At 39.2% G+C, this 13781-nt stretch overlaps 1 protein-coding gene across 7 annotated transcripts in view; it reads left to right on the top strand.

The window, feature by feature from the left end:
• Positions 1–13781, top strand: part of tcf4 (transcription factor 4) — a 253511-nt gene that overhangs the window by 220357 nt on the left and 19373 nt on the right. For all 7 annotated transcript variants that reach the window (XM_080304500.1, XM_080304499.1, XM_026174488.2 and 4 more), the window contains 4 exons: positions 1391–1461; positions 1641–1719; positions 6487–6566; positions 6770–6979. In XM_080304500.1, the coding sequence (XP_080160626.1) occupies positions 1391–1461; positions 1641–1719; positions 6487–6566; positions 6770–6979 (440 nt within the window). The remainder of the gene's footprint in view (positions 1–1390; positions 1462–1640; positions 1720–6486; positions 6567–6769; positions 6980–13781) is intronic.

Genomic DNA, 13781 nt, shown 5'->3' with positions numbered 1-13781 from the left:
CTAAATAGTGATTTACTAATAATTTCGTTTATAAAATTAATTCGTTTTTTGTTCTCTTTCTTTGAAGAGGTGACGGACAAAAAAAACCCCAAAACCTAAAAAAAAAAAAAAAAAAGTTTTATCCTCTCTATGCTCTCCTGCTTTGTGGCTATAAGCTCTCGTTTATGAAAAAGATTTCCTACTGCATATGTTTTGAATTATGCATCAAGTGAGGGTGTGTGTGTGTGTGTGTGTGTGTGTGTGTGTGTGTGTGTGTGTGTGTGTGTGTGTGTGTGTGTGTGTGTGTGTGTGTGTGTGTGTGTGTGTGTGTGTGTGTGTGTGTGTGTGTGTGTGTGTGTGTGTGTGTGTTAAACAGTAATCCCTTGGATGGTTTACTAGGCCAGTGGTGTGGCATGAGTGAGACATGAGGCTTTAACCCCAAAACATATGCTGCTTCCCCGTCTCTCGTTCTGTCTACCTGTCTCTCTCTCTTTTCTTTCTAGCAGCTTAAAGAAGTCCACTGCTGCCAATCTCTGTAATGGATTCATTTGCCGTGAAAGGATGTGTTTTTGCTGCGCGCAAGCCTGTTTGTGTGTCTTTGTGTGTGTGTCTAACTTGTGTGTGCAAGCGTAAAGTTTCCATCTGGGATCTGCTATCAGGAGAGATGTGCTGTGAGCATGTCAGTCTTATGCCTCAGTATATGTGTGTGTGTGTGTGCCTGCGTGTGTTTGTGTGGGCGCTCATCTGGTCTTGTGAGGTCACTTCCTTCCTCTCTGGCCTCAGTGCTCTTCAAGTGTGTGAAACAGATTTAGTTGCATTTAAAGTCCAGCATTTCCCCACAAACTCATGGCGTCACACTTTTAAAATGCGAATGCATGGTAGTATTGAATGTTTGCTACTATTAAAGTCCGCTTTTGATTCTCTTCATTTAAAAAAGGATCCATTCATTCCTTCATTTATTGCAGCAAATGCATTTCAGCAGTGGCTCAGCAGTTGCCTTGAACTGCCTGGACGGTGCTAACCTTTGATGTAAGAGCGCTAAGGAGGAAGTCAATGTATTAACGACCCAAAAACACGGAAAGGATTCCTTGAAAATAGATGGAATATTATTAATGAAAGTGTGGGACTCGCATTTCTTGGAGGTTTACAAAATGTGATTTTTGAGGTGTAATTTCCAGTTCTAATGAACATGTTTTTAAGGTTTACCTGTGGAACGGATGGGCTGAATAATTAAATATGTAGTTAACAACATCCTCATTTACAAGAATACATCCCTCTTTTCCCCTGTGTGTGTGTGTGTGTGTGTGTGTGTGTGTGTGTGTGTGTGTGTGTGTGTGTGTGTGTGTGTGTGTGTGTGTGTGTGTGTGTGTGTGTGTGTGTGTGTGTGTGTGTGTGTGTGTGTGTGTCACAGCTAACCGAGCACAGAGCGCAGCAGCCAGCAGCTCTCAGACAGGAGATGCCTTAGGGAAAGCACTCGCATCGGTAAGTACAGCACACACGCGCACACACACACACTTTCTTGCACACACATTTTATAATGCTTTTCCTCCCAGTTCTGTTCAAGTGTTTTCAAGCCATTCTAGATGTGTAATACTACTTTAACTCTATCCTGTATTCTTGCAACTGTCATTGTTGTACTGGATTTTTTACAATTTTTACAGATCTATTCTCCTGATCACACGAACAACAGCTTCTCTTCCAATCCCTCCACCCCAGTCGGATCCCCACCCTCCCTCACAGGTAAATACACATGATGCTTAAGGTCCAATCACTGCACAGCAGCTACTATATAACCACAAATCTGCACAGACTGACACTCACAGAAGAAAAAAGCAGAGCTGACTAAAGACTTGGACTCGAGTAAGACCTGAATAAATGGACGTGAGACTTGACTCATACGTGTTTAAAATGACTGGACTTTTTCAAGACTTGAGACTTTTGACTTGAACTCGTCCCACGTGACTTTTGACTTGCCTCTTTGGTAACTTGATTTGAGCTTGGCTAACTCAACCCTCTAGACCCTTTCAGTTTGCCTGAAAGAAGCATGTGATCTTGTAAGAAAGATTTCTTATTAAATTGCAGTAAAATCCTCTAATCGCACACATTCTCATCTGTGAAGCCTTAATTTGTTTTTTTTAATGTCATAAACTAGAACAACAAAACAGCTTTGTTGAATTTTGCTACTCTTGGCACTTCAATTTGATTAACCGCTGCAGGAGTCATGGTCGTGCTGCTCCACCGCTAACCGAATTTAACAGTAATATTGGTCACACAAACTCTGGAAACCAAATCACAGTTCCTAAACACAAATAAACATCATAACACTAACAAATATACAACTTAAACTCTCACATATCTTTAAGTCTTTCTGTTTTCCAAATAAAAAAATATGGTATTATAGTGTAAAAAATACACTCCAATGCATTAACAGGATTCAGTTGTATTTTTCAAAACTTACTTTTTGTTCTTTTGCATGATTGAGGACTCATGTAAGACTTTTTTTCATTTATTCTGTCATCACATTTTACACAGAGCGTAAAAAATACACATAAAGTTCAGTCTTTGTACCAAGTAGTAACTAAATTTGATCAGGCAGCATCAATGTTTGCAGTATCCCTGACTTTCATTCTCTTCATTAAAGCTCCTCTAATAGCCAAAAACGAAAGAAAACGACAGCAAACTCAAGCTTCAAAACATATTTGTAGGCCATTGTTTTGAAAACAAGAAGTGAATTACACATTTTTGTACTTATGTAAGCATTATTCAATAATCTAAAACTAACAATAGAAACACTTTCTTTTTAGCTTTTTCTGCAGTGAAATTTCAAAGAAAAAACATATTTTCTCTGTACACAGTTTGAAAGCAACTTTGATTTTTCTATCATTATTAACATTATTTGCATTCTTTTAAAAATAAACCAGCTCATTAAATTTGATATAGTGAGACTTTGGAAATAGTGGTATAAATAGTGACACTTTTTTGTGATAAAACTATTGAATTTATTGGTTTTTTTTAAAGTGGAACCCCACACTTCCACATAGTGACAAATGTAAGGAAGTTTTCACAACACCTACAAATACTGCTCGTTAAACTCTTTAAATAATACTAATTTTAAAGATTTCAAACTATTTTTTCATTTGCATTTCCATTTTTTTCCCAGTATAAGATGAATATGTATCAACTACAGACATAACACATTTTAATAAATTATCAACATTACATGTATTAATATGATTTTGTGACTGTGAGTTTAACTGTTATTTAATGAACCCCTTGACTTTACCTAGTGTAAAAAAATACAGATTCTCTAAAAAGGTTTGCACTGGCTGAAGGTTACCTCTGACTTGAAGTTTGAAAGCACTTCAGAATTAAGTTAACAGCACTGGGTTGTTTCGACTGGTCTGAAACCTTAAATCTTTAATACAGCTCTGGGGATGAGGAGAGTATTAAGTTATCCAAAATATATTTAAAACACTAACTGAAACTATATATTTAATTGAATAAACTAGGGATTTCTTTCCTTATCAAAAGTGCAATTTCTTGTCATAAGACAAAGCCAAAATAAGGCATTAATAATTGCTGTCTCCTCTTTGCACCCCTCCTCGCTCTCCTATTTCCACCAATTACTCCTTCTCTCTGTGGATGCTGTAAACTCTAGCTGCTCCTTAAAGTGAAAAATGACTTTTCCTAATAATAGTTGTGTCGAATTTGTCTCTAATTGTCGCTGCTACACACACCGTTTGATAGTTCGCCGTCGCGCCTTGTGACTGATAGCTTTAATTACGAGCACCACTTCGACAAATCGTTCACAAACCTACCGGCTCTGCAAACACAGTCCCCCTCCCCTCTTCCTCCTCCTCCTCCTCCTCCTCCTTCTCTTCGTCATTGTAGCTGTCTAGGATATTGCCTGCTAAACCATAATTGGTGTTTATCATTGTGTCAGAGTTACTCCACTTTTTACAAATTAGAAATGAAGCCTATTAGAGCAAACTACATGCAAATTGATATCCAAGGCTAATTTTGCAAGGGTGTTTTACAGCATTGGACTCGGAATAATTTACCCTGCCGTTTAATACATATATTTGTATTTGCACATGAATGTACCCAGGTGATTATTCATTAATTAGCATATGGAAATGAGCATGTAATATGAATAAAGGAGAGGGGAGAGAAACGACTGCGAGACAAAGTGGGAAGACAATGAAAAAGAGAAACGTGCTAATGAGATGAGATCAGAGTTACAAGGAAGAGATCGGCGGTGAGGGCAGAGAGGGGAATGGAAGGGGTTCAAGGAGAGAGAAGGGGGAATAAAAGAAGAGAGCCGAAACAAACACAGGAGGAGGAGGAGAGGTATAAAAAGGGAGGAGGAAAGAAGGGATCTTTAACCGCCTGGGCAGGTTCCAACATGGGCAGGTTCAATCAACCATTATAGATCAGCATAGATGGTAAAATTATGAATTTGAATGAACATTAAAATAATTACTTTTAGCAGTTGTTACGTTGTGTTCATTGCTAGCCATCATTTTGTAATCCAGTTTCTTGTTGAAGCAAACAGGGTCTTGGGAGCAGAATTTTCTTAAATCGAGAAATCTACTGTAGCTTAATGTCTATTTTTAGATTGACTTTTATTTAAATGTATTTGGCCACAGTATAAAGTACTTTCCAGAAGTCAAATGGTATGCATACATCTCTTCCCTAACCTTTCTGAGTAAAATTCTGTACTCTCAGAAATAGCTTTATATTTCTGCCACCAAAGCACTTCCTAGGTCTGATTATTGGACCAAGGTATTTATATTCCCCTTTCTGAGAGACAAGAAGATACTAGACTCTTTCTTTCAAATTAATTTGGACAAGTTTTATTCTGCTTGTGTCTTTGGGAGCCGAAGTTAGCAATGTAAGAACTTTTAAGCATTAACCTTCCTGAGGTTTTTCTTATGCCAATATGACCATAGGTGCAGATGTGAGATAGCTAAAGCATTGGGTGGTCAGTAAGACAAGAAATGGGACATTCAAGTGTCACCTTATTTCAAAGTGTGTAGTGATATTAATAAAAATATGAATTTGCTGGGCATACCTGTATTCAGTGTTGCTATCAGGTTTTATACCACTGTTTTACAGTACAAAACACAAATAAGTAGCCCCAGCGTGGGTGCAACAGCAGCACCTTCCAAAAAGCCTCTTAAGGTACAATAACAAGCTGTTTTTAGCTTCTCCATGTTTGTTCTGGCAGAGTATTACCGTTCCCAATACAACCCTGAAAGGGGATTTGTGACTTTGTCTGGAATTGAACCAGCAACCTTTTGGTTGCTTGCTAACTGTATTGACCACTAAATTGTTTCAAGAATAATTATAGCCCATATGACAAGATTATTCATTGCTTGGTTAGACTTGGGTACCACCAAAACCTGGTCAGATTTAGGAAAACATCCAAATCTGACCAAAAAAAGCTTTTATAAGCTTTAACAGACTTCCCAAATTTAGAAACTTCTGCTCTCAAGACCCTGTTTCCTTTACAGGAAGCTGGATTACATACATATTGTTAAAAATTTGCGATATAACGGTTGTATTGATGCATAGCAGCTACAGCATGTAAAAATGCTCTCATGGACGTGTTCAGTGTGAGGCTAAAAAGGGTTAAAGCACCTAACCAAGCTGACCTCTGAAAGTTGTAACTAAATGCAACTAAATGATGGTGAAGGTGGTTCTCATGGTCATTTTACACATTTCTGTGAGACCAGTTTCTTCTAGCACATTCCAAACTGGCTAACATGCTCACCGGCCACAGCCCATTCTTGTCTCTTCTGTCATCTGTTGAAAGAACTACACATACTGGCCTGTCGTCTCTCAGAAACTCATATTAATGTAAATTTGCACAAGTCGCTGTGTCTCCTCTGCCTACCAGCTAATGAGACCTTTCGATTCAGATGTGGCCCTTCAGAGTGAAAACCAGCACAAAAGCAGAGACGAGCAGGAACACAAAGCTTGTTTATTCTGCAGAGGGCCCATGCTAATCAACCACTTGTACCTTTTCAAAGACAAAAGCCTGATATTAGCATTTTTGCTATGAGATATGAGTTGGTTTGTTTTTGTCTCCTCTTCCTCGTCTCTGTGCCTATTATGTCTGATCACCACGAGTGGATACGATTAAAGGGTCTCCTCGTGTGTAAAGACGTTTTGTCTGGCATTTTGTGCTGCACGTCGAGTGGCTTCTGTCTTTGACATATAAAAGCAGAGGTTTTGGCTCTATTCCACACGGACATCCAGCCATTTTCTGCAGGGTCACGGAGGGTCGGTGTGTATCCAGTGTGCACTGGGCCTATCAAAGAACACATACAAATGAAGACATGTCAGCTTGCACTGTAAAAAAGCAGAAAAAAAGTTGAATTCCCATCCCGATCACCTACTCATATCCGCCTCTGGTCTGAATTCTCTCAAGTTGCCCTTGCTTTTAATCTGCCTCAGACCTCTCCATCTCAACATGATGTGTCCTTGTCTCCTCTCTCCTAGCTGCCAGTTCAGCCGTCTGGTCGAGGAATGGCGGGCAGGGAGCATCATCGCCAAACTACGAGGCTCCACTGCACTCTCTGGTGAGCACATACATACACTAAAACACCTGTGATCATCGGTCAGTTCACCCCAAACCGTATTTTTCCACTTTCTCTAATTACCCATCACAGGTGGTAGAAAGCAGTTTTGTTTCTCAAGGTTTTGAGATGTCCTGCACAAAAAAAACCAGTTTAAAGGAACATTTAGCAGGTTTCTTATCTCTTTTTGTCCTTTCACTCTGCAGCAAAGTCGCATCGAGGACCGCCTGGAGCGTTTGGACGATGCCATTCACGTACTGCGGAGCCACGCGGTGGGACCGTCAACGGGTATGGCCAGCGGTCACGGAGACATGCACGGCCTCATCGGGGCCGCACACACGCACAACGGCGCCATGGGTGCTCTGGGCAGCGGATATGGAACGGGGCTGCTATCGGCTAACAGACACTCCCTCATGGTAGGACCTGAGTTACTCTGTCTATGCTGTGGTGATGTCATGGTTAGTAGAACCAGGCACATTGTGAAGTCAAGTCTTGTAGGAGTTAAAAAGAAAGCATTGCTTAAATGTTCTGGAGCTTCACCAAAGACTTTAGCCTACAAGTAAAAGAGAATATCTTACAAACGGACAGAAATTCTGTTACTTCAACACAGATAATCAGAGGCATGTGATTCTTTAAAAAACAGGCTTACAAGATATTTAATGAAACTTGATTCATGCTCCCAGGACTCTAAAAATAAAACTTAAAAACAGCCTTTCCTTTTGTGCTGTTAATTAGACCAGATTTGTATATTTAAAAGTCACTTAGAAAATGTGAAACTTCACACAACTGAAAAAATGTGAGGAAGAGATGAGAGCAAACATGAATGGAGAGGAGGTTTAAACTGAAAACATGAAGTGAGACAGCAGTAATGTTTTCCATATTTAAGACTTTGGGGCCCTTTTTTCAACTTGAAACAATAAACATAAAAAACAAAACAGCTGTGTGACATAAGGAGATGTAGGAGGGCGAGAGAAAGCCCATTATAAAATACAGTACACAGTATAAACAATTCCAGATGCTTGAACATCTTCAGCCAAACCTGCGTTGTTTACGTCTTAAAGCTCGGGCAGTATCTGAAATGAGCTATTTTCTGTCTGTTAGTTCAAAGTTCTTGTCACTTGTAGTCACATTAAAGGTGCTTTTTGTAATCACCCTCTGCAGAATTTAACAAAAACCTTCACCACCAGGGCGCAATGTTTTAACACGATTTTGTGCGTGGACTGCCTGTTAGCTTTTACTACCACCATATCTTCAACAGGCTTTGTCGGCTTCATCTATATTTGTATTTACAATAAATATGCGCTCTCAGTGACATACATGTGTAAATAAGGGCTTCAGTCACTCACTGCGCCATCCTGCGGTACAAATTGGTATTACAAAAAATTATAGCATGGCCCTTTTTCAACTTATGTTGAGTCCACTTCGACACCATATGGAATATCTTAAATTACAAGAATACCTTTAAAGTCAAATTATGTGCATTTCCAGCTCCACATTGTTATATTTAGACTTTGCGTAATTCAAAAAAACCCAAAAAACCTTACTTACCTTGTGATGGCCGTTTATGTTGTTTTAAGTGTTTATGACACAAACTGTTTTAGCTCCTGTCCCTGTAAGGCCCCCTTCTTATAAGCTCCCTTTATTCCTATTGGCTGCCCCTCGGCTGGCTTCCGCAAACAGATTTCCGTGTTTTTGAGGACCACCTCGTCCTCTTCTCCTTAAGGAGATTCCACAAAACAAATTCTAAACGTAATAGAAAACATAATTTCTCTTTTTTGAAACCGCCACAGTTGTATTTATGTATTATGTGAGAAACAAGATATTTGAAGACATCATGTTTTAGTTTTCAAAGTTTGCAAATACTCCTCATTTGCAGGCCTGTTTTTTTGGCAGCGTTTTTGATCCAACAATGTTTTGTTGTGGCTGTAATGAGCACAGCAGGCTGTAGGGGATGCCAGCAGCACTTTGCTGTGTTCCCACTACAGTAGTTCAGGAGCTTTGTCCCTCTGTCTCTGTTCTTTGTTAAAGTATTTACTTTGAAGTGTTGTTTTCTAAATGGAGAGCACCTGTGGTTGAAGGGCGTGTTGTGTGCGTTGGTGTGTGTGCTGGCTGGCTCCCCTAGAGATCATCTTCTTCTCACGCATGTCTGTCCAGCTGTCTCTGTATACTGCAGATCAGAGTTTCATAGGTGTCGTCCAGTTTTGTCAGTCTTCCTGCGTACAGTCGTATTTTTATTTGTCCTTCCTGCTTCTTTAGTCTCACCATGCGTTTTATTAGGAACACGTGGGCAGCCTATTTTAACCCAACACAACAACCTCTGTTTTTATGAAGCTTAAACAGAAAGTTTTGATTCTACTTGGTGACATTACAGCAGTTGTTGGTGTACAAAGTGTTTCAAACATTTCATCCATCACATGAGGAGGGCTAGCCCCAGTGAAGCGCTGTTGAACTAGATTACACACGCAAATGCTTCTAATAAACCTCTAAGTGTTTAATAATGAGTCAAATTAGGATGTGTCATTTTTAAGCTGTGCAGAGAAGTCTTAGCTGCTGATCTACTGGGGACATTTCCCTCTTTTAGCTTGTGCTTTGAAGGCATGCTGGTTGGGACCAAAGCTGGGCACAAGAAAGTCACTATTTCACTGCTATTAGCATCGTGAAGAGAAAAGAGCGAGGCATCCTTCGTGTGTCCATCCATCCACAAATCATTAGAAACTCTACTCCTTCCTACAGTATTAGTCAGATTTTAATGAAACGTGCATACAATGATTGCCTAAAGGGACCTCACACAAACTTTGCTCAACGTAATGGTCACATTTGTCATTAGTCAGTAAATTTTTAATACCCATTATTTTGTGTGATGCTGACAATGGCAAAAATAATGTGTCACTTTCTACCTGTACAGTAATAAATTACTGTACCCTGTGAATTGTGGGTTATTAGCTTGATGTTCAGGTTTAGAAACTAGTTTTGGGGATAGTATTTGTGGAGAAACTGACAGGTAGGTTTTAGTGTTATGCAGCTACTTTCATCAAATAGTTTTTACCAAAATAAAACCAAATAGGTCAGTTTGGTATTCTGATTTCAAAAGACATTTAAATTGTACGCTAAAGGAAGTCAATAAGAGGATGATATAATAATGGTAAATCCTGCAAATTAATAGGAAGCTTAATGATGTCTCTGTTCATATATTTAAGAAAAAAAACTACTCACAGACTTTGGCTGATATTCAGATTTTAAGTTCTAAAAACATTTTAAAAGTTTCTGTTAGACTTGAGAGACATGAAAAAATGCGTTTGACGTGACGTAATTTTAAGTTTGCTGTTAAATTTGCTGGCTTAAAATGAAGGGAAATACTTGCAAACTACTTTTCCGCTTCATCTGGAGATCATTCTAAGCACTTCTTTGCTCTTTGGACGTCCCCAGATACAAACTTGGCATTATGCTTCATGAAGTGATTTGGAATTTCAGCCCCGGAAAACATTTTGCGTTCACTTCTTGTTAAGGTTAATATTTTTCTAAACTACTTTTGGGATTAATAGCAAAACTAATCCAAATACATTTTGGATTTGTTTTTATATGTAAGCAGCCGGTGGAAAAAGAGAATGAAAATGAAGTGACGGATGAGTGCTGAAAAACAGTGTTTACTTTCGGGCTCTTTAAAGCACACACGCACACAGAAGCTCATAAGTGACTCCCTGTGTTGTCATTAGGACCCATGTGTGTGTGTTTATTCAGGCTTTGGATTATTGGCTGATAGAAAAATAGACTCATTAATGTAAGACTGAAAACACAGCAGCTCTGTAACTGCACACATCACACCCCCTCTGACTGGGTCACATCACTTCACGGGGTCTCCCAAACTGTTTCTTTTCATTTTAAACCAGTCCTTATTGGACATTTCTGCAGAAGCGAAGGAAAATAAATTGAGACCTTTTTATAAGATGTTAACTGGCTTAAAGTTCTCTTGCAGCTACCTGTGTGATGAATGCGATCTTCAACATTGATATAAGTGTGAAAATTTTTGAAAAATATTGTGTTGAAAGTCTTCACTTGTGTGAACAGATGTAAACTTTCAGCTCATTTTTTATTCCCATGGTGTCAATTTCTTGCATTTTGTCAAAGCTGCTGGTGTCTTACAGAGATGCACAGTGTGTTTTGGCATCTGTACTATAACAGGTCTCTCACTCCAAAACTGTCACATATGGACGCTTGTAACCTGTTGGCATCACATTTCAATGTACTAGATAATTTTTTAATGGTGCTAATGTTTCCAGAGGCAAATATAAATCCAAGCCTCAAGTTTACCAAGTTGTTTTTAGTGACCAAAGCTAACAGGTGAGTGAAAGCAGAAGTAAAAAGTGAGCGAAATGTAGCACAAAAAATGAAGTCAACAAATACTGCAGTTCCTCCAGCTGTCACTTTAGGCTGCCTTCAAAAGTGAGCCAATCTCCACAGACTCAAGCATTAAAATGCCCAAATTTACAGTGTGGTACAAAAATCAGTCTTACCCTCTTAGGGTAGTTTCTCAGTTCTAGTCTTTTACTTTAGCACTAATTAACTGTGTCTCTTCTTTGCAGCCATATTGTTTATGAATGCAGCTTGCTAATCAAACTTGCTAGTGTTGCTAGCTTTTAACTTAGTACTCCAACTTTCATCCATCTAAGATAGCTTCTGACTTCACAGCACAATGTTGAAGCTTCAAACTCTTTTTTTTTTTTTTTTCTTTTTTTTTCTTTCAGAATTGTCTGAAGACCAACAAGGATACCCAATGGATTTAGTTTGCCAAATGGATCATCGTGGCATTGCCGTATTGGTCCATTTGGTCGATCTTTGTTTTTATTATTTATTATATTTTATTTTCAGATGTTACAGACGGGACAGACATGAGTGAGGGATAGGAAAGGGAGAAAGAAAGAGGAAAGAAAGGAAAAACAGAAGGGGAGAGGGACAGTGAGAAAGGGGGGGAGAAAAAAAATAAAAATCTCCTGGATCACCTGTTGAGAGAAGAATAGAAAACAAGCAAAAAAAAGACAAAAAAAAAAACAAAGCAACATACTAAACACAACACCATCGCATTAATCTAGCTAAGTGTAAACAGCAGTAAATACTAAATATTCAATGTTGTTGTGCAGCACGCAGGACAGATGTGCTTCGAAGTAGCAGCCAAGAAAGGTGTAATTTGGGTCTACGAGCAGTGAACACCCGTGTGCATACCTGTGTGGATCAGCGCGCTTGTATTCCAAAGGTTTCTCCATGTAACGATCTGCTAGGGAGTGTGGGGGGGCCACAGCCCCGTCCTCCAGGGTGTGAAGAAAAAAAAAAAAAAAAAAAGCTTCAAACTCCAGTTCCCCGGCTGATAAACCCTTTAAACTCCACATGTGGACTTGTTTGCTTCTGAAAACTGTCTCTTAAAATAAGACATCGCTGCGTCAGATGCAAAGGACACCTTTTGCACGTCTCTGAAGCCACAGCAGCAAAATGCTGATTTAATCAATTCTGGATTTATTTTTAGCAAATAGAAGCATGACTGACAAAGACTGTGACCTAGGAGGCGAGTATTGTGGTCTGTGTAATAAAACCTGGCTCTCCTGTAAACATCTTAGCTTGCCATTGAATATAGTTAAGGGATATTGTCATAGGTTTGGACAAATAAACTCCATGTACTCATAATTTAATTTAATGAACGTTTTGGAAAATTAGCCACAAAGGCATTGTGGAAATTTATTGGTGTGTGTACAGCATAAACAGGAAGTTTGAAAGGAAGTGACTCCATAGAAATGCAGGGAAAAAAAGAAACAAGTGAGAGAGGAAGGGGTGATGTCATCTCCAAAATGACTCCATTGTCTTTGCACTGAGACTGACTACTTTTTCTATATGCATGCATGCACTATCGCTCCTTTCCTACCTTTCTTCCTTCCCCTTCCCACCCTTTTCCTCAATTTTTTTCTTCCCTTTCCTGTCTTTCTTTTCCTAGTCCCCCTCCTCTTCTGTTTTCACTCTTTGTTTCTCATTTGTTTTTGTTTTTTTCCATTTACTCCCCTACACATGTGACTACTCTGTTTTGTGTCTGTTTTTAATCATTTCTTTCCCAAACACACACACACACACCTTTGTCTCATTTTACTTTGTATTATTACATATTTTTTCTGTCCTTTTTGTTTTGATGTTGCTGTCTAGATGTACTTACTTCTCTTTCTCTCTTGCTGCACACACACACACACACACACACACACACACACACACACACACACACACACACACACACACACACACACACACACACACACACACATACTCACAGCTGTATGTAGTTTGGCAGTGTTAGGCAGAGACGCCTGCAAGCTGAGGTCATAACTCTGGGAAAACAGGTGGTAGACTGATGTGAGAGGGGGAGACATATACAGTACATAAGCATCAGTGCATCATGCACACAAATTAAAATATGTAAAGACAGAAGTTAGCTCATGGGTTCCAACATTTTCCCTTCTGTCATTTAGGCATGCTGTTATTCAAGTGACTTAAATGATCTTGGACCATCACTGGGCTGATATCAAAGTAGCTTGATCCCATCATTGCATGCTGCCAACAAAGCAGATGAGCAGCAAAGTGATGTGACATTTAACTAAATGTGATCTGATTTAAAACAAATTGGAGAGGAAGAAAAGACTGTGCTCCCCAGACTCTCACTGAAGGTTTTAGAGTTTGTTTTCTGTCTCTGCAGTCTGCCTGCCAGTGATGTGTTTAAGTCACGCTCATTATTTTACTGCATCCTGGCTCAGTTTGGAGGGTGTCTCTAAAAAGAGGGGAAAGGTTAAGAGAGAAAAGCCTCTCTTCCTCCCTCCATTAAGCAGGGTTACAGTAAAGTGAAATGGATCATAATCTGCATCAGTGCTGTGAAACACATTTATGTCTTTTAATAATCTGCAACACTAAATTCATTCATATAAGCTGATAGAAATCTACTGCCCCCATTTACCTCCTTACAATAGTAGTTACAATCTCCATGTTAAGGCACACCGTGGTTTTTTTCAGACAATGGTATGCTTCCAACAAATCCCTGTGGCCTAAAATTTTTCATGGAAAACCTTCCCAGAAGAGTCGAGGCTGGAGCAGATTAATGTGCCTGGTTTTTAATGGCATTTTCAGTTATAATATAGAGTAGAATTGTAATGTGCAAGTGGCCCCATACTGCTGGCCATGATGCCTCAAAATAGG

The sequence above is a fragment of the Astatotilapia calliptera genome, chromosome 7 (assembly GCF_964374335.1).
Source record: "Astatotilapia calliptera chromosome 7, fAstCal68.1, whole genome shotgun sequence".
In the NCBI taxonomy this organism is placed as follows: domain Eukaryota; kingdom Metazoa; phylum Chordata; class Actinopteri; order Cichliformes; family Cichlidae; genus Astatotilapia; species Astatotilapia calliptera.
This window is presented reverse-complemented; position numbering and strand designations above follow the sequence as displayed.